The following is a 22,091-nucleotide window of genomic DNA, read 5'->3' as shown; positions in this document are numbered from 1 at the left end:
TCCCACCCATCTTAGTGTCATCTGCCCAAATTAGTTCTTGATGTTTATGAACGTTTGTGACCAGCATGAATAGGCTATATTGGAGGATAGTAAAAAACAGTCATTGGCGATTGTTATGGCTTCACTAATAAATCAACAGTGTTCATGGGAATGACAAAAGCAGCTCAACATTTGATTTAAGGAATTGTGTAGCCATACTTAGGTTTAAAATGGGTTATGGCTCAAGTAATAAATAGTAACAACCACAGAAATGATAAATGGAGTCCAACATTTGATTTAAGAAATTTTGTAGAAATATTTAAGTTTGAAATGTTTTGGCTAATGAGTAAATGTATGTGTGTAAGTAGGAGTAGCAAACAGCACTCATAGTTTTTTATTGGAAGTATAGTAATGTTCTTGATTTTCCCACAGAAATCAAGTGCTCTTCATTTGCTGTCAGGCTTTCTTTTCTTAACTAAAAGCAGGTATTTGTTCTAGGTAGGACAGATTTGTGTATGCCGACTTTTTTGGACTTCATGGTCTCACCAGCCGCTTCTTTCCATAACAGATGAATGACTGTTTTTAAATGATCTGAGCATGCAGATGCTGGCGCTCCAAATACAATGGATAAAATGTAAAGAATTATTCTTTTAATTTTTGATAATAAGGTGTAAACTGCAGGAAAGCCAGTGTGATTGGTAAGGATTAGATGACAATTACAATGGAACTAGAAGATCAACCTAAATGAGGGAAGGAGATTCCAGGCAATAGGGTGCCTTTTAAATCAGTGAAGTATCTTAATAGCAAATAAAAGCTGGATGTACAAATGTGTAAACGCGAGGGGTCTGAAAGGAAACGTGAGGAAACTATAATGCCTGAGAGCGGGCAAGTCACTTTACATAAGCACCATGGAATGTCAAATAAAAGGGAATCTATAATATCTGGATGTAAACTGTACAGAAAGGATAGTTCAAGTTGTGGACAGGCAGGACTAGCTATCAAACTGGTAATATATTTTCAGAAATCTAAAGTGATTTTGGAACTATGCTGTCAACTGTAACATGCAAATCTCATCAGCTGTGTGATAGTCTAGAAATCATCTGGCTGTAAGAAGCAGTAATAATGGGTGACTTCATCTTGTCTGTATGCAGATAGTGCCCTTGTTACTGAATTTCCCAAAGAAAGAGTTTTAATATGGTGGAAGCTGTTGTGCAAACAGGACATGTGCATGAGGGTTGTCGCCTGTTCATCATTTTGGTCCCCATTTGTAGTATGACATCTTCTCCATTTGCCATTTGATAAGTAAGATTTAAGACATCATTAGTTAAACAGGCACTCCTTTTATTGTTTATGACCAATTTCAGATCCAATTGCAGCCAAGGTGTTATGGAGTTGCAGGTGGTCCTTGTACTGAGGAGTACCAGGGTGAATTGGTAGTCCTACAAAGGTCAGAGTGGAAAGAAAGACAATATACAGCTATGAGTTATGCCACAACTCTCCATATAGAATTCTAGATGACTTGGAAATATAAACTACACGGAATGATAAGTTCCCAGCTTTGCACACTGATTACCTCCTGGCAGGTCTTGCGAATGTCAGGCTGCAGTTAACCGAACTGTGTAAAATGAAGTTTCTATTTAATGAAAACCTTCAAATTTTGATCATGTATTCCTAGAGCACACCCTCTCTGTGGTAGTTTGACCTATTTATTCTTGACATTAAGAAAGTTATATTTCTTTTACTTGTCAGCAAGCAAATGTACCTAGTCAATAATTCATGATGCAGTTTACTGAGTAAATGGAGTGTGTTTTGAGAAAGGCTGTCTTTTAAGAATTGCATCTGATCCAGTAAACCAAATTATATAATAATAATGTCATCAATGTAAACAAATACCAGATGGGTTGTAAAACATTTAATTTTAGATCACTGCAAATAGATGGAGATAAACACTGATGTGACATATTGTCAGTCACTAGTAAAGCTCAAAAAGGATTCCCACTGGGTGCCCGTATCCTGGAGGATTCCACCTTCATGCTTGTTTTTCTCTTGTTTTAAGTCTTGCTCTATTTATCTCCATTTGCTCCACGTTATTGTGCTTTCAGACACGGTGTGCTGGCCTGGCTGCGTGTCAAAGCGTGACAGTGCAAGCCAGCAAGGTTTTGCTGATGAAAGGCAGAAGGTGTTCCCGAGGAAGGTCTGTGAGCCTCCCGAGGCGTGGGCACAGCAGAGGCAGGGCAGCTGCTTTCTGTATTGTGGGGAGTTGGCTTATCTCTTAAGGTATTTTCCCATCCTTGGGGGGATGGATGCTGTTACCTGTGCCAGACCCAACTTCCTCCAGGATGGAGTAGTGACAACCGGCACGTTTTACTCCTAAGATATGAATGCATTCGCTACAAGACTCTCTCAGTTGTGGTCGGTTCAAGATCAAGTTCAGAATGTCTTTGTGCTATTAAATTGCAACGCCAGGGTTTTTTTCGACACAGTGAAAATCTTTTGTTCTGTATTTAAGTTAAAGATATCTGCTAGCACTTCTGTAACAGTTTTCTAGTTGATTTTCAGATGGATCTGTCTCTCTCTCTCTCTTAGGAGAGTCTATTATTACCAAGATCCATAATAAACCTTTGTCATACACTTCAAAAGGTTTAAAATACTTTGTGTTACCTAACTATATGTTTCTAAACTGTTCAATGCGTGCAGATTTTCAGCAGATGATACACAAGCACAATGACTGATAACTTTTTATTATAAGCCAACCTTAAAACGCAGGTTGGATCACATAAGCAGAAACACTTTGTTTCCTTTGAAGTGTAGAGCTGGGCTCTCTTGGTAGAGGGAAAATGCAGTTCAGGATTGTTTAGCTAAGAAGAGTTTGTTGTTTTCTTATGATTACTAAACTTCTTTTGATGGGCAGAAAGACTACCATTTATGGGTGTCTCAGCCTATTTGACATCACCAGGGTTGCCAACTTTGAGTTGAGTAAATTTAACATTGTATTAGACATAGAATGACAGAATGGTTTGGGTTGGAAGGGACCTTACAGACCATCCAGTTCCAACCCCCCTGCCATGGGCAGGGACACCTTGCACTAAACCAGGTTGCTCAAAGCCTCATCCAGCCTGGCCTTGAACACTTCCAGGGATGGGGCATCCACAGCTTCTCTGGGCAACCTGTCCCAGTGCCTCACCACCCTCTCTGGGAAGAATTTTTTCCTGATATCTAACCTAAATCTCCCCTCTTTCAATTTAAACCCATTACCCCTTGTCCTGTCACTACAGGCCCTTGTAAAACTCTCCCCCGACCCCCCCACCCCCTCCCCGCAGCTTCCTTCTAGGTCCCCTTCAGGCACTGGAAGGTGCTACAAGGTCTCCCCGGAGCCTTCTCTTCTCCAGGCTGAACAAGCCCAACTCTCTCAGCCTGTCCCCATAGCAGAGGGGCTCCAGCCCTCTGATCCTTTATATATTGAAAAGTATAGTTAATTTACATAGATGAAATTCTGACTGAAGACTTTTAGCTTAATTTGTCATCTTCTAAAGTTATCAGAAAAGTGCCACTTAAGATCTGGAATCTATCCTTCATTTTCTCGGTGAGACTCCTGAGACGCTGACATAACTTCTTTGTCAACACTTAGTCAATATAGAGGGTTTTTTAAATTTGTATTTTCAATTTTTAAACGCACTTAATAAAATAGATATCAAAAGCTTTGCAGAAAGTATAAAGTCTGGTTGTCATCTTAAACTCAGTAAAATCAAACCCTCTCTACGAGGAGAAACAGTTTACACATATACAGTGGCATGCAGATACGCTTGATCTCGATTGCATCACAAAAGTTTTCTTTTTAGATGCAAATGACTTCCAGTTGGGGATATGAATTAGCATTGTGTTGCAGAAAAACAACACCTTATTTACAAAAGTACATTTTCCTGATTTGTTTTTCTGAGGATGAATTTTAATAAGAAAAACACCTGTCTCATTTTCTGACAGCTGATTACTGCACCAGAATCACTGAGTGACTAAGATGACAAGCTATCCCAACACATCAGGCTTTTATTGCTGTCTTGGGTATACAAGAAACTTGTATTAAGTGGTGTTTAACAAGACCTCGTTCTGTTTGTCAGTTCTGTGACATGATCTATATGAAGGAAGGAATAACGTCCCAGTGTCAACTGAAGATGAGAAGATTGTAGCAGGTATCACCTGTCTCTGTAGTGTGAAGCTTCTCTGTAGAGATGCAGACAAACCAAATTGTGTGTGGTTTTTTTCATCACGCTGCCAGATGGGGATTAGGCAATTTTATGCAAAAATTCATGCACTGTCAGTCAGAAACTGATGGTTGAGATTTAGGAAGAAATGTTCTTACCAAGAAATACGGCTTTTTCTTTCTTTACATCAAGTGACTTACTGTGGCTTTATCGCTGTCATGTTTAACTACTGTGACTTTATAACCATGAAGTATTGAATGGGAAATTACTAAAAGCACTGGAAAGACATCCCTTCAGTGTGGAAACTACTTTCCGTATATTCAAAAATATTTGGAAATTCATCACTTTTTTTTTTTTCAGTAAAATACCATGATATTCTCTAATAGGCGCAAACGGCTCCTTCAGCCATAGACCAACAAATCCATTCTTCAGCAGCTGGTAAACTAGATGGAAATGGCATGCCTTTCTGTGATATACGCCTTTTAAACATTTCACCAGGAAGATCCCAGCAAAATATGCCTCCTCATAGTGCTCCACACTGAGGGTTTTTTCCAAGTCACTTTGATGGTAAACGTCCCAACTCCAGGTACCATATAGAGCTAAGTTTGAACAACAATTTTACCTGGGTTGTGTTGTGTTTTGTTTGTTTGGTGGGGCATTCAAGGTAGCAGGGGAATGGCTGGCTCCTGTGAGAAGCTGCCAGAAGCTTTTCCAGCTCCAAGTTGGACCTGCCTCTGGCCATGGCCAAGTCAACAATCATCTCTGTGATTAATGTATTTAGAGGGCAAGACAGAAAACCAGCAGTGGAAGCAGAAACAGTGTAGAGAGAGGAGCGGGATGTGAGTGAGACAGCCAGGCAGACCCCCAGGTCAGTGTGGAAAGGCAGGAGGAGGTGGCCGGAGCAGAGGTTCCCCTGCAGCCCAGGGAGGGCCCCACGCTGGAGCAGGGGGATGCTCGAATGAGGCTGTGACTCCATGGGAAGCCTGCACTGGATCAGGTTGCACCCTATGGAAGGGACCCAGGCTGGAGCAGTTCATGAAGAACTGCAGCCCGTGGGAAGGGCTAACATTGGAAAAGTTTGTGGAGGACTGTCTCCCGTGGGAGGGACCCCACGCTGGAGCAGGGGCAGAGTGTGAGGATCCCTCCCCTGAGGAGGAAGGAGCAGCAGAGACAGTGTGTGATGGACTGACCTCAATCCCCATCCTTCTGCAGCACTTAGGGTGAAGAAGCAGAGAAATGGGGAGCAAAGCTGAGTTTGGGAAGAAGGGAGGGATGAGAGGAAGGTGCTTCTAAGATCTGTTTTGTTTTCTTTCTCATTATCCTACTCTGATTTGGTTGATGACTAATTAATTTTTCTTTATCTTTTTGGTGAGTGATCCCTTGCCCCACGACCCTTTTGTGGGTTTTTTTTTGTTTGTTTGGTTTTTTTTCTTCTCCCCATCTCACCGCAGGGAGGAGTGAGTGAGCGGCTGCATGGTGGTTTTTGTTGCTGGCTGGGCCTAAACCCCGACACACGTTCATTCACGTGTTAAAGAATATGCAAAATGCCTTTATTTTGTTCAGCTTTAGGTGTTTTAAGGCTTTCCAAAACAAATACTAAACACTGAAATGTATAGTTATTTAAAACAGTAGAATTAGGTTTCAGCCACAAATCCCGATTTGCACTTTCCACTTAGGTGTTCAGGTGGAGAGCGGGCTGATCTTTAGAAATAAGGAAAAAAGTGTCCTGATTTTGTCGCCAGAAAATCAGTCACAGAAATACTACCCTGTGCGATTTTTCTCATGCCACTGTGGAAAGACTTTGGCAAAAGAAGCAAAACCAGTTTCTTGCTACTCCTTATTTCGTGTCTGAATCTTGAGCATATGCTCTGAGTGGGATGGAAATCACTTAACTTTGATTTTTTTAATTTGTTTATTATTATGCACTAATCCGTAGCACTGAAAACATGTCATGAAGAAAACAGTGCAATAGGGAGTTAGTGGGAAAAATACTTCAAAATGGGTTTTTTTAAATGTTGCTTAATCGCTATGGTGACTAGCATATTTATTTGCATTTTAATGCATTCTCACTGTTTACCTATATTTGCTTCATCATTTCATGTTGTCAAATACTTGGTTAATGTTATTATTTTCCTTTTAAAGAAATTATGATAGGTTTTGGAGCATTACATGATTTTCTATTTTTCTGTTTTTATTAATATAAAGATTTCTTCTTTTTCCTCTAGAAAGGTTCTAAAGGAAATCTCTGTTGGAGACCTAAAGCCTAATGAAACAGTTGAAGCAAATCTGGAAGCACAACTACTCTCCAAATTAGACCACCCAGCCATTGTAAAATTTTATGCAAGCTTTGTGGAGCGAGATAGTTTCTGCATTATCACTGAATACTGTGAGGTGAGAGTTGTAGATTACCTTGAAGAAATTTGAGAGGAAGTGTGCATTAAAATAGGGTCTTAAAGGAAACCTAGCCCATTTTTTATAATGTTTAAATATGAAATTTACTCTTATTTCTTACTTGTGGTATCACCTGCTGCTTGTTAGGCATGTTTCAAATAAGCAATGTTACCTGCTCCCATGAGACTCACAACTTATAGGCAGACAAAACAGAGAAGAGGAAATTTTAAGCACAAGTTCATTTAATTCAGTAGGATCAATATTGCAAAAAAGACTTAAATACAGACACATTACCAGATCTGTGGGTGGACTCAAGAGATTCTACCACATATGTACCACTGGTTGGTAGGAGAGGGTGAAACTGGGAGTGCAGGGGCATGGTATGACATCTGATGTAAATGAGGAAGGGAAAACTTGCTTGTGATTTGTTGATGATTACAAGAAGCTCAAGCCTGAACATATGGATGATGAGTTTGGTAGCAGCATTATAAAGTAGAGAATAGCTTTATGAAGTGGAGAATAGTGTGACACAAAGATGGGAGTTTAGAGGATACAAAAAATATTAAAGCAGGATATGCTACAATATTGCTATCAGTTGAAATCTGTCTTAAGGCTTTTAAATAAGAATTTATACATATTTAAGACAGCTTTTTAAGAGTTTGTATGAAACAACTGCCTACTTTATATTATGAATAGGTGTGCTGTTTTAAAAAATACAGTCTGTTATACATACAGTGATGTTTTTATGAAACTGAAACACTTGTGCTCTGCTAGACATTTTAAATGCTTTGGAAGCTAATGACCTTGGACTACTGAATTACCTGTCCAGCGGTCAGACTCGTATTAACTAATCACATTTCTTCAAGCATTCCGCTTTGGTGTGAATAATTAAAGAAGTACTATTCCTGCCAGTCATTGCTTCCTTAGAAGCGTTCTTCTGGATTCTATCTTATCGACTATCTGGACTTCTGTAAGGCCTTTGACAGGGTCCTCCAGAACACCCTTCTGTCTGAATTGGAGAGATACAGATTTGATGGATGGACTGTTTAGTGGATGAGGAATTGGTTGGGTGGTCACATCCAGTGCATAGTGGTCAACAGCTCGGTGTCCAGATGGAGATCAGTTACAAGTCGCATGCCTCAGGGGTCTGTATTGGAACCAGTACTGTTTAGTATCCTTTTCAATGACACGGACAGTGAGATCAAGTGTTCCCTCTGCAAGTTTGCAGGCGATACCAAGCTGAGTGGTGTGGTCAACATACCTGAGGATGCTATCCAGAGGGACCTGGACAGGTGGGCCACTGCCAACCTCATGAGGTTCAACAAGGCCAAGTGCAAGGTCCTGCACCTGGGTCAGGGCAATCCCAAGCACAGGTACAGGCTGGGTGGAGAGTGGATAGAGAGCAGCCCTGAGGACGAGGACCTGGAGGTACTGGTGGATGAAAAGCTGGACATGAGCCGGCCGTGTGCGCTGGCAGCCCAGAAAGCCAAACGTATCCTGGGCTGTATCAGGCGAACCATGGTGAGCAGGTCGAGGGAGGTGATTCTCCCCCTCTACTCTGCTCTTGTGAGACCCTACCCATAGTACTGTGTCCAGCTGTGGAGCCCTCAACATAAGAAGAATATAGACCGGTTGGAGCAAGTCCAGAGGAGGCCACGCAGATGCTCAGAAGGCTGGAGCACCTCTGCTATGGGTCTGCTATGGGGACAGGCTGAGGGAGTTGGGCTTGTTCAGCCTGGAGAAGGCTCTGGGAATACCTTAGAGCAGCCTTTCAGTACTTAAAGGGGTCTTGTAAGAAAGACAAGGACAAACTTTTTAGCAGGTTATGTAGCGATAGGACATGGAGTAAGGGTTTTAAACTAAAAGAGGGTAGATCTTGATTAGATATAAGGAAGAATTTTTTTATGATGAGGGTAGTGAGACATTGGAACAGGTTGCCTAGAGACGTGGTAGATGCCCCATTCCTGGAAACATTCAAGGGCAGGTTGGATGGGGCTTTGAGCAACCTGGTCTAGTGGAAGATGTCCCGGCCCACAGCAGGGGGATTGGACTAGATGTCTATTAAGGGTCCCTTCCAACCCAGGCTATTCTATGGTTCTATGCCCATTTGTTGCTGGGATTTTTGAAAATGAATTCTGGTGTTCAGTTGTGTTATGCAATCTGAATGTTTGTGCATGTGTTAAAATAACACCCATGCAGAAGCTCTTTGCATCATTCCCTGAATATCTGACAGCTGGGGCTTGATGGAAACTTGGTATGCCTACTCTCTGTGGAAATCCAGATCTGAGAACTGAAGAATTCTTCTAACTGCCCAGATATTCTTAGGCACTAAGATTAATTTTCTTTCTAGCAGTGATAGAACGTGGCACAACACCAGATCGGTTAAATCTATAGGAATAAAGGAGTGTCTTTTAGCAGCATTATAGAGCTGGACTAGTGGCTTTGGTCCACTGATTTTTTTTTTTTTTTTTAATTGGGAATACAGTTATAGGTGAATAAAAAAGAGCATGAGAGCAATCACCATAGTAATCATAAGCTGCTGAAGCCCGCCTTGGAATTTTTTTTGTTCAGGCAGTGTGAACTACCCTGCATGAAAACATTTTGATGTGAAGTTACCAGGATCCAGGAGCCATGTACTCAAACACGTGACAATGGATTAGAGCAAGGCAAGTGGCGGAGGAGGAGATAGATGCAATTACCATGCAGCTGATTCTTTTCAGTTTTGAGCTGCTAGGTCATGCCAGAATGACAGTGGGTCCACTAGGAAGTGCTTTGGACTCTTTCCAAAAAGGATGTACTTTGTAGTATCATTTCACTGAAGCAATCGTGATGTATTTCATTGAATGTTCAGGGAAGTACGAAGCAAGGTTTCGCACAGTGCTATAAAGTTTCCTTTCTATTTTAGTGGGAGTATTTCCAGAACGTATACTTTCATATTTACTTATCTATAATCTGCCTTCGTATGTGGTGGGATTTGGATGTTTTTACCTGAAAGATTCCTGTTTAAATTGTGCATAAATTGAGAATAAGAAAAATGTATTGCTACCTGATCCTTGTTTGGAAGTCTACTACATTCAGTTTTTCATGCATAGAATAATTACCAACTTGGCAGTAATTGGTACTCTTGGGCAGACTCAAAATAAGAAGTAAACATTAAGTTGGCATGGAAACAGAACTACCCTCTGAGCCTTATTCTGTTTTCTCCAAAGTACTGTAAGTTATTCATTAGCCACAGTTCATTCTTGCGTGAGTAGCATAGAGTGAGCCTCCAACGCAGCCGCTCGGTGCGATACCTGTCCTGTGAACAAGAGAGAGCATTGGTCTCCATTGCTCAGCTTGATGTCTTTTATTACAACTTACTTCAGTCCAAATTATAGAGAAAAAAAAAGTGTTCTGTTTTGATTTTCCTGTTGAACTTCTTTGGCAGTTTTACAGGCAATATATACATTGTCAGATAAGTCAGATTTCAAACCAAAATGCCTTCATGAACCTTGGTTTTCATTTTGTAACATAAATTGGTTGTCAATGAAATGCATGTTTTACAAAGTAGTTACTTTAAAAGCTGCACCATTTAAATACAGCATAAACCAGAACTAGTTGTACTTTCCCCCAAACAATTATTTCTGTCTCTTCACTGTGCTCTCAGCTGTGATGTGAGTACACATACGCTAAGGAAATCTGAGCTAAAGGACTAACTGAAGCAATCAGTGCCTGTTCACGTTATCAGCTCTAGATGCTAGGCTGTTTTAAATAAGTTACTGGTGTATTTGATACTCTTGACATTAAAACAGAAACTGCAGCTTGGAAACTCCCTATGTATTTAAATTTGTTAAATTCATTATGCTGACCTTCCAAAAAGCACAATTGGGTTAACAAACTTCTTCAGAGTTTCATGGCAGCAGTATTTCAGCAAATCTTTTATGATGCATTTTTGCTTTCCTTTTTTAGACACAAAATCAAGGTTAAATTAATTGTAGGATATTGAGACCAGTCTCCTCCGCTTGAAGGAGAAAATCCATACAGTTACTTGAGGGCACATGTGGTTTGTTCTCCTTAGACATTGAAGGATATATCCCTCAACTTAATAGAGTACCCACCAACTTAACTGTGTAGATCCTACACTTCTTTCCTTTGCATTTTTCACGGCAGTGCGTGATTGTGAGAGGGGACACACTGGGACAGGGGGAAACAGTGATTGGAGCCTGCTGCACTTCATCTATCCTCACCTGGATAGAGCATAGTCCCTTGTGGGCAGTAGCCAGCTGACAAATGTTTGAGGAGCCCCTGAGTCTCGGGCTACTGCTACAGTTGGCTCTGGATTGTTTGGGGCAGCTGTCTGGAATAGGTAACTCATTATTTTTGAGGTGTGTGAGTAGGCTCAGACACAGCCCATCTGGTTGCCATGCAGCAAGGTACCCAGCAGCACTTCTTCCTTCCTTCCTCTGCTCTGCTGCAAGCAGCCAGGGGGGAGCTGTTGAACATTTGGAGTTGCAAAGGGGTAGCAGCTGCTGAGAGCTTCAAGTTCCCAGAAGAGCTTCTCTTTGGGCTGCAGCAGGGTGGCAGATGGAGAGCTGAAGCCATATTCCCTTCCCTAGTGAATGAGATGATTCAGACATTTCAATCGAAAAATTGCAGGACACTGTCAGGCAACACATTTTTGATATATTACAAAACATGTTTTCTTGTTTTTAGCACACTCACTCTTGAATGTTGTAACTTAGAACCTCAGGGACCAAACAAATTACTGTTAATTCATGTCAAAGTACAAGACATGAAAGTATAGACCTGCAATGGCAGAACCTGCTTATTTTGCAGCAGCCGTATGAAGCACTGTGGTGTTGGGAACAGAAAACCAAGAAATGGTGAAGAGATCATAAAATGTTGAGAGTCAGCAGTGCAGAGAAGGGAAGGGTTGATAATGGGAAATGGTGATACAGATAAAGCTGAACAGGTTAAACTATTTTCTTGTGTACGACACATAAAACTTCTGATTTTATGCAGAATGTGTGATGTAAAAGTAATGATTTATGGGGAATAAGCTGTCTTGATGTAAGGTAATTAGTCACTAGAGTACAATGAGTCTCGCAGTCCCTTTGCTCTGGGAGTAGTTACCTCAACACAGTGCCTGCCACTAACGTGCACTCTTGTAGACAAAATCTATTTATTTTGTAAACTAGATAAACAACTAGCTGACAACCATCTGTCTATTTTTTAGCAAAATGAACAGTTTGCATAGAAGTCTCCTCAAAAACCTCTTTCATCATGCTGTTGTTCATCTGATTTTTCCAAATGTCTGACTTCCAGATCTTTCAAGAAGTGTTTTTCTATATGTATTTTCTGGTTTATTTTCACTGCCTACTGCATGTCACATTGCTCAATTTCTAGTGTTACTTCAAGAGCAATTGCAGTTTTAATGAAGTATTTACAGTAACACACACTGTAGATTCTTGAAGCTTTAATTCTGCTTTGTTACTGGCAACAGTGAGTTTGGAAGAAGGACAAAGTGTCATAATTAAGGAGACTATGTTAATTCTTAAGAGAACAGCATAGTTTCTTTGGTGCTGATAAAGTTATTTCAGCATAATAAATGAGAGTGTGTCTTGACTGGGCAACGTTTGATTTAAGTGGAAATGCTTTTCCCAAATTTATAAACTTGTTTAGACCAACCAGGGTGGATTCATTTTACTTGATTTAAGTGTCTGCGTATTAGCCAGTCAGTGCCGGCCCTCATCATAAACCTTTGCAGAGAAACAGCAATTCTATAGCATGATCCATCCCTTCCTAAGGCGGAGAGCTGGATGGTGGAGATAATTGCACTGTACAGGTGCCTGTTCCTTTGTGTTAACTACAGAGGGAGGTTGAGGTGACCAGTTCAGACGCACATGTCTGAAATTGGGTGACATGAAGTGCGACACTTGAAAACTTTGATATTGTGTAACACTGAGAGAAGACTGACCTACTTGCCCTGTGCAGCCACACTGCTTGATCTCGTTGTGATCCTCGGTTGTGTGTGCTTTTGGTGCTGGGAGAGTTCAGAATCCATGTGCAAGTGTTAATTTTACAGACTATGTGTTAGGGAGCCTGAAGGTCTAAGAAAATGCAGTCCTGTACTTTGATGAATGAGAAGACTTTTTAAAAACTTACTTCAAATGTACAAATATATTGTGATATTTTTCAGGGTGGAGATCTAGACTTCAAAATTCAAGACTACAAAGAATCTGGGAAGACATTCACTCAAAGGCAAATAATAGATTGGTTTATACAGTTGTTACTTGGAGTCAACTACATGCATGAAAGGTACAGTCATTTAATATGAGCACTTGGCTTGCGAGGGGAGTGAGTAGACTTAGTGACTACTTGCAGATATTCAAAAAGAAATGAAACAGTCTTGTCTTGTCTAAGGTCCTGTTCTCCAAACTGCTGTAGTATATGTTGTATACCTAAACTGTAATTAATTATCTGTCCTGCAAGAACATTGTGTATTATGCCTTTTAGCAGTGCAGTGGTAGATGTCTTTCAGCATTAGACACTGAAAATTTAGCACAACAGAAATCGTTCGATATTGTTTCAACAAAATGGATTAAAATGTTCAAACAAAGCCAGCTTTTTCAAGGGGAATCAACAAGGATCTCTTGCAGATATTTAATGTGAAGAATCCAATATATATGATTGATGTGCTTCCATTGAAATCAGTGGAATTATATACATATATTATTTGACAACAGACATTAATTTTAACAGGACATCAAAGATTAACCTTAAAAATTACTGCAGGTCATCCAGGCAGCGATGCGTAGAAATCACACTTGGTTTGAGCAAGGGTAGATACAGATGAGTACCTACCTGGTCCACTCCAGGAGTGTAGTTCTTGTCTGCAGTGTGATTTAGGCAGGCTGACTTGAGTGATTTAAACAGTGCCCCCATTGCCAGTGAACAGGGCATGTGCCTGAGCCCTGTCTGGACCCTTTCCCATGTCATCCAGTGCTGTCACCTTTTAGGTAGGTAGGACTATTTAGCATAGTATGATGGAGACCGAGTGCTGTGCTGAGCCAGGAGCAGAAGCCCCAGCATGCTGCCATCCACACTGAGAGCTGGAGGAATGGCTGAGCCAGTGGGAATGCAAAGTTCCTTTTCTAGAAGCTTTTGACAGTGAGGCAGCTGAAGTTAACCTGGCTTTCAGCATCTTCTTTCCTTTATTTCCTCCCTGTTGCTTTTGTTCACTGGCAGCTTTGAAATGCCACATAGATGAACAAGACAGAGAATCCCTTCTAAAGAGCACTGTGGCCCAAAAGTCCAAGATTTTTCATCCTGCCAAGCTGAACTATTTGGACTATTATTACAGTTGAACTTTTAGAAATAAGAATGACACTGGTGCAAGGACTGTCTTGGCAGAGGCCAAGGATGTTTGTCTTTAATCACCTGCATGTTTTGGGGATGTAGATTAATCTGCCTAAATTACTATTGTAGCCAGGGGGGAGAAGATGTTTATGGTTGAAGAGTAAGTTACACTCTGAACCTGGAGATGAGAATTCAGTTTTTTTCAAGCTGGATGTAAACTGGAAGCCACAGTCTTTTCTTTTGCATGACTACTCAGAAAAAAAGATTGTTATGCACTAGATTGAAGGTGAACACACCAAACCGAAGTGTCTGTTTCAAGTATATTTCACATCAGGGCTTGGGTCAAATTTGGTTTCCTGAACTTGAGTTGCTACAGAGCAGTAGATAGAGACAGTCACCTGTCACCAAGAACAAGCATTTCTGAGTTGAGCTGAAGTTAAGTGTGTGGGTTATGTTTGACCTAAACTGATAGATTTCGAATAAGTTTTTTCACCGACAGTGTCAGACTGCAGAAGGAAAATGGTAGAGTGAATTGCTGTCCCGGATGCAAGACCATTTTGTTTCCTAAATGCCAATTTATCTGGGGCTTGTAAATGAAGTGCCAGCCCCACAGACTGCGGTGATGGGAGCACAATGGATAGAGCTCTCTTGGAGAGCTGTGCTCTTCAGCATTCACCTCTGGCTGAAAGGACAGAGGGAAAGGGAAATAAAAATCCTGATCATCTAACAAAACCAGCAGGGTGTTGGTGTTGGTGGTGGGTGTTCCCTTCTTGAACTCCAGTTCAACAGTTTATCATTAAAAGTTTTGATTATCTGGAAAGTCCACTTTTGGTGAAATCCTTTCTTTAATGTATATGTTTAGAGGATGCATTGTGCAGACTAATGCAGAATAACAACAACATTGCAGTTGGACTAGATGATCGTTGTAGGTCCCTTCCAACCGAACTATTCTGCTCTATAGTAAAGTTATTAACTCTGTCTTTAATTTTCTGTATTTCCTCATGCCTCTTTTATTTCTTGTTTTCCCACATGTCCCTTTTATCTAATCTTCTCTCTATTTTTCTTATCTTCTACTTGTTCTCAAATGAATCTTTAAAAAAATATACACGAACGTCCTTTGGTAAATATGTATATTAAATTACTGGGTTTCCTGAAAAGTAGTTTAATTCTCCAGTGAAAGCAGCAATTTGATTTTCCAAACAGCATTTCATTTTCTTTCTTTGAATCATAGCTATTTAATAACAGCTCTCCATACACATACAAATAACTTGACAGTTTTATTTTTATTTGCATTTTCTGTATTGTATTATTTGTTATTTGACTGTATGCCTATTAGAAAACTTAATCTTTATTTTATTAGTTTAGAGCCAAGCAATAGCTTAAGTGGAAAAGGTTAGGTTTAAAAGAATTTAAAACTACTTAAAGAAATTAATTTGAACTACTGAAACATAACATCCCTCTGTTTATGTATAGAGGAGTCATACATGATTTCTTCTCTACTCATATGGAAAGAAGCTGTAATATGTATCTGACTATGTTCTAATGCAAACAAATCTTTTCCCTAGAATTAGAAGCTTGAAGTGTTCATTACCTGTGGGTTGGACTTCCTTGTGCAATTTCTTAGAAAATCCAGCTGTTTTGAATGGGAGTTTTTATTCCAGAGGAGCAAAAATTAATATTTCTGCTTTTAGACATAGACTGTTGTGCTGGGTTCAGCACACAACTGAACACACACACGACAACTGTTCACTTGGTTTTCCATATTGCACAGCTTTCATTGAACTTCTGCACTTTTGGAAAACTCTTATACTGGAAAGTTATTTTAAAACAGGACTTTTTTGCTGCCCCAGATTGTTTTCCTGTGATAATAAAGATTATACAGATTAGACATTCCTGTCTTTTACTTATGCTTCATAAATCCCAAAGGGAGCATCAATGTCCTATGGTCATTATGCTGTCTACTACCTATTTTCCATAATTGGAAGGATTTTTTAATTTTCAATTTGAAAGCTAAATTATCTAGAATTAAACAGATTCAGTCCTCATCTGTCATCCATATAACCAGAGAGAAGGAGCAACAACATGTTTCAGTGGTCTTTTCTAGATGGAGACATCATGAAGCTGTCCTCTAGTCTCGCTGGCATACTTGTAGCCCCTCACACATCAGTGCACAAAATTGATCCCACAGCTATCAGGCAATGAGGCCATTGATTCATTTAACCTCAGTTTGAATAAAGTTGATGATTACGTTATCCATCACTTTGCTGATCTTTATGAACAATATGCCAACACAGAGATCCTTATAAAGTTACTGCTTATGCCAACAAATCTGTTGCTTCCAGTGTAGAGGATAGCAGGATTTGCCCAAGGACATTATCTGGATTTTACGTTGTCTTCCCTACTACAGGATTCAGACTTACCCAGAACCTCTTACTTGTCTAAACAGTTCTTCAGCTTGAGGAAAGAAAAAATAACTGTTGAATATTTCACAGCAGTAGACTACTTTAGCTTCAATCAGCTTCATTTACTGGTATGTTGCAGGGGAAGCTTTAGTCAAGGAGGCTGCCCACTGCTCAGTGCTTTGTGCTGCTTTTTTAAGACCATGAGACAGCAAGCAGGTAGGTTATAGAACATAGGTATGGGTATATTTATTGCCCAAATTTGCAACTGTCCTTAAGTGTTAATTTCTACCCAAAATATCAATAGACTCTTCACTTACTATGAGGTTAATTAAGTATTACTGGAGTCCAGTTAATTCATGTTACAATTATAGGCCTGTCTCTTGCTACAACAAAAACTTGCACTCTTTCTTAAACTAGTTTTACAGTGCAGGCTCAATATTTATTTCTTACTAGAATTAAAGTAACTGTTAAGATTTTAGCTAGTAACTTGTTTATCTTCGGTAATACCCCATCAGAATAAGGTGGCTTACATTGAGACATCATCATGAGAAGTTCCAAAGAATCATCCTGAATTTTTCTTATTCATATTAGCATATAAAAACATCTTCTAATTATTGGTAATGCAAATAATTTGCATAACATTTTCATCAACATGTTGCAAGTTTATATTAGCATTACATTCTAATTCAAACAAATCTGTGGATGCCTCATCCCTGGAAGTGTTCGAGGTCAGGCTGGATGAGGCTTTGAGCAACCTGATCTAGTGGAGGGTGTCCCTGCCCGTGGCAGGGGCGTTGGAACTGGATGATCTTTGAGGTCGCTTCCAATCCAAACCATTACATGATTCTATGAAACTAATGTGACCCATGTGTGTCTTCTCTTTATCACCTTTTCAAATAATATGTTACTGAAAGCTTTCTGGATAGTTTTTACTGTAGTAGTTTTGCTATTCAAATTACAGATATCCAGGAAACTTTCAGGTTCAAGGAGTCTGTGGTTATATTTATACAAAATAATAACAACAACAAAAAGGTTAAAACCCATTAATGCTCAACAAAATATGCAAGAAAAATCTGACTCAATGGAGTTCTGGCAAAGGTTCTGTGTGAAGGATGGTAAGGAAAGACTGTCAATCTAAATTAACAGACCAAGATTTATATAAAACTGTCTGTATATGTGAGCTTATGAAATAATAATGAATATCACCTTAGCTTAATTTCCTTACTAATGTAATGTAGGATGAACATATATGTATTGCTCAAGAAGGTTGCGAAATATAGAACAAATTATTTATAAACATCAGTGGAAGCCTGCAGAAAAATCTGTCATTTTTTCCTAATGTGCAAACCTTTTTCTACAAGCTTTACCTTCAGGATGAAAACAGGAAAGATTGCAAAAAGAAGCATAAAGAACTATCTGTTTTTATAGAACATAAAGAAGAAGTATTTACTTTCCAAGCTGAGTCTATGTGCGTACTAAAACATCTTCTAGTAGTTGTTATTCACGTTTTTTTCCCATTTGTGAACTGACTATATTGAATGTAATAATTTTTTTCTCTTCTAGCAAAAATTATTTTTAAATGAGCTGTGGACTAAATTGCATATTTAAATTGTGCTGTAGATAATGTATTTTCTAGTCTTAACAAGGAAACTATTTTGGAAATTATTTCAGTATCTCAATGCATATGACTTTAATAATTCAATAAAATTTGAAATAATACACAAGGATTGCTCAAGAAGAATTAACATCTATTACTGTGTGTGTTTTGCTTGCCCACATCTCATGAAACTCAGAAGCTCTCTTCTAAATGGCTGAACAACTACCATGTTGTATTCACAAATACTGTTTCTGTAGCCAGAATGTACCCAATGCTATTCTAACCTCCTCCTGAGCAGAGCTGACAACTAATACTGTGTGTTATCAAGCTGCAAGGAATTTAAAAGTGGAAGAGTTCTAGTTTAGTTGAGGTAGTAGGGAGCCCTTTTGGAAGAGTTATTTATAAAAATTAGTTGAGAACATGTTTTGTATGTTGTAGAGATATTTTATTTTCCTAAGGGGATGGATAATTTGTCATATATTAAGGGTTGTCCCTGCATGGTGTGTAGCTTATGCTGTTGCTTCTGTCTTTGATGGAAAAACAAATCTGTAAAAGCTAGTTGTTCTTTTTCTTTTCCCTTTGATCTTTGTCATTGTAAACTTTTTTAATCTTCCCCACCATTACTGTAAAAGTTTGAACTACTAGCCTAGTCTATATGCATGTTTTTCTTTCAAGTAATGTTTTCTCTGAAGGAGAGTTCCCTGAGCTTTGGGAATCTCTTATTGCTGGTTTTCTCATCCCTTATTCTATTGTGAGACATCTCATGCTTCTGACAGAAAATAAGATGTACTGCTTTTAAGAAGAGCCAGATAGGAAGACTTGCCTTTCTCCCTTCCTGTGCAGCTCATGTTAAGCCTATATCTCTGTTCTCAAGCTGGGATCCCAGGATGCATTTTTGTTATCCTGGCTGCTTAGGCTCTCATCCTGCAGGTGGGTGCCTGTGAATGCACCTCTGTGTTCATACAAAGCTCCTTAATGCCGTCATGTGTGCATTGTGACTTACGGGGTTAGACTGTAGCAGTGGTGGGCTGGCCTTCCTATCAAGGAGTGAAGATATAAATACTTGAGATACTTGATATGTGACTGTGAATGCGTCAGGTTGGATGAGGTTGGATTTCCTTTTATATTCCAGGAGAATACTTCACAGAGATTTGAAAGCCAAGAATATATTTTTGAAAAATAATCTTCTTAAAATAGGTGAGATTTCCATATTTTTTAAAGATGTATTTTAGTATGATAGAACAATCCAGCAGACATTTTGTCAATAAGGATATTTTAAAGAAGTTATGTCTGATATAGCATTTTGATTTGTGGTCAAGCATTTATTTGACAGTCAGAGGCAGGAATAGGGGCCCAGAGAAGTAATGAAATCTCCAGCCATGGTGGTGCTCCAAGTTTGACTGGACCTGAGCAGCCTCCTGTAACTTTGAAGTTGGCCTTACTTTGAGGCAGGGGTTTGAATCAGATGACCTTGTGAGGCCTCTTCAAACCTACATCATTCTATGGTTCTATGTTTTTCTAGTGCTTTTATTTTGAAGAATTACTGAAAAAATGGGGGGTTTTCCATATTTTAAAATTCTGGCAGGTTTTTTTGATGTACAATCATTGTATGATGTCTAACAATAAACCCAAAGAATTTGTATGAATAGATACGGATTTATGGAATTTATATTAATAGATTATTGTTTCTGCTGTTACTTTCAGGGGACTTTGGAGTCTCTCGTCTTTTGATAGGTTCATGTGATCTGGCAACTACATTTACTGGGACACCGTACTACATGAGTCCAGAGGCACTGAAGCACCAGGGATATAATACAAAATCGGACATCTGGTGAGTAGTCAGCATGCTGTTTCAGTTGGAATAGGTATTTATTTTCTATATCAGCTTTCAACTTTATTTAGGAACTACCTTTTTTTTTTTAAAAAAAAAAAAGAAAAAGGCTCCCTCAGTAGTGTGGTCACACTTTTCCATCAAAATTAACCCAGGACATTTGTGTCACATGTTGCAATTGGAAGGTTTGCTCTTTGTGTTAAGAAGCATGTAGTTTACTATCATTCTGGGTTATCTGGGACTTCAAAATAGAGTAAGATTTAGTTCCAGTCTTTGCCATGACATGGGATGATTGAAGACAAAGTTCAGGTTTTGGTATGAATCTTTTTCTCACGCTGGGAAGATGAATGGAAAGAAGTAACTTTCCGTGAAACTTCCAAGTGGACAAGGAAAGAGTCATTCCTGGCTGAGAGTGAAGCAGAAGGACCTTCTTAGGAACTGAATTGAAAAAACATTGGCAGATACAAAAAAGAAGAAGGTGCTTGGAAGGAGAGCTGAAAATGAGAATAACTGGAGTGTTAGGACAGAGGCAAAAAGGCACTGTTTTATAAAAGGCTCAAAGGTAGAAAGAAAAGTGTGACTTCTACACTTCGCACAGATTCTTGAGATCAGGACTTCTGAGGTGATGATTAAAGAATCAAGTTGAGAAACTGAGATCTGTTGAAAGACCTTAGGAAACCTTTAGGTTTACTGAGTGCAGGTATGCCTGCAAGCTAAGATGAAGAATGATTTTTGGAATGGGGAAAATATCGGCCTTGTTTATGTGTGTGTCCTAAACCATCTCATTGTGTTTTAAGATGATGGTTGAAACTATTGTGTTTTTAAAATTCTGTCATAGTATTTTTTTATAGAGGAGCTTTTGTTTTTTCTGTTAAGAGGTATTTCCTTCTGTAGGTAAGCTGATCTGAAGGCCCCTTTTTTATTAATATTTCAAATCAGGAAATTTCATTCATAAAACATTTTACCACAGGAATGTAGTTCATTTACTTCAGCCTCTGCTCAATTCTCCCTTTTCAAAATATAGTTGTGACTGCAAGATATAATTCTAAAAGTTGAGTCATCTGTATTTTCAATCCGTAGCAACCATTTTTCACAGTTAGCATGTTCAATCCAGTCAACAGATGTATCAGGAATCTCATCTCATGGTCTGTGTAGCTGAACTGAGATGGATTTGATGTCAGATTCTCTCATGTTCATCTGTATCAAAACAAATGTCAGTTAATACATGTAGTCAATAAAAATATATTGAGAGGAGATTTCAGAAGATGTCAAAACAAGTAAACAGACAGGAAAACCTGCCTTTTGTGCTCAATTACTGTAAAGAATAATTTCTTTTATTGCAGTTGAAATGGAATGTAAAATATATATTTAATTTCCATTTGTTGTTGCAAGTGTCAATTCATAGAAGTCATTGAAGTTGTACAGAGTAAATGAGAGCTGATTTTTGCCCAGTATATTTATAGATGATGTGTTGATCACCCTTTCAAAATTTAAAAACTAGCAGAAATGTTCTGTCCCCCAACAGCAGTTCAGTAGCGATTAGCTTTCTGCTATACTTTATGCATTTTATAATCTTTCCAGAACAGTACCCCGAGCACTCATCCGAGGGTGGAACTGCCTTCAGTAGGAGCTTCTTGGCCCTCACTGTAGGGGCAATAAGGAGGAGGTGATCCCTGACTCACTAGACCCCCCCAACCCATGAAGAACTTCTCTTTCTGAGCCACTAAACTCTCTTTCGATCCAGATTTTCAACTACCATGACTCATACATTTGATTAATACATTGGTAATTTCATCTCTTCATTTAATATTTTAATAATAACTGATTTTTGTTTTAATTTGCGCTATATAATGGGGGCCGATACATGGGAGATCCCTGAGCCCCCAGGGGAACCCACCCTGGAGGCTCCAAGTGAGGTAAAACCTTGTGCTGCTTTGCAGGAAGTTCTGTTGCTCATGAAGAAGTTGCCCAAGTCTTTTATGAGTACCTGAAGTGACGTTCTCTCTTCAGACTTGCCTTTCTGACCTCTAGCAGGATTTTGCATTGCACACAAACATTCAGAATCACAAGTGTTCCCATATTAAACGTAATAAAATGTAAAATATCTTCTACAAAAGGCAGTTATTGCCATCTTGCTAAGTTATCTTGGTCCTCTCACTGTTCAGTCCAGTTAATCATTGTTCATTGGAAAGACCTTATTTTATGATGCGTTAACAATGTTCTCCAAAGAGACATTGTGCTTTTCAGGTTCACTGAAATGTTCTGCAACTGGGTCTTCAAAATTGGCTTGAATATTTACCGTGTAGCAACTGGTACAAGAAATAGTGTCATTTATAACCCAAGATCAGTAGATG

At 39.2% G+C, this 22,091-nt stretch overlaps 1 protein-coding gene across 1 annotated transcript; it reads left to right on the top strand.

Moving 5' to 3' along the window:
- Positions 1 to 2,081: 2,081 nt before the first annotated feature.
- LOC104513554 (serine/threonine-protein kinase Nek11-like) lies at positions 2,082 to 19,741 on the top strand (the record flags this gene model as incomplete). The annotated part of the gene is made up of 5 exons (XM_010156951.1): positions 2,082 to 2,256; positions 6,404 to 6,569; positions 12,748 to 12,866; positions 19,039 to 19,103; positions 19,611 to 19,741. Coding segments are annotated over 5 exons (656 nt in total), but the record flags the coding sequence as incomplete, so codon positions are not given.
- Positions 19,742 to 22,091: the final 2,350 nt, after the last annotated feature.

This window comes from Eurypyga helias, unplaced genomic scaffold, assembly GCF_000690775.1.
Source record: "Eurypyga helias isolate BGI_N326 unplaced genomic scaffold, ASM69077v1 scaffold3368, whole genome shotgun sequence".
Lineage (NCBI taxonomy): Eukaryota > Metazoa > Chordata > Aves > Eurypygiformes > Eurypygidae > Eurypyga > Eurypyga helias.
The sequence above is the reverse complement of the archived record's forward strand: the minus strand, read 5'-3'. Positions and strand labels throughout refer to the sequence as shown.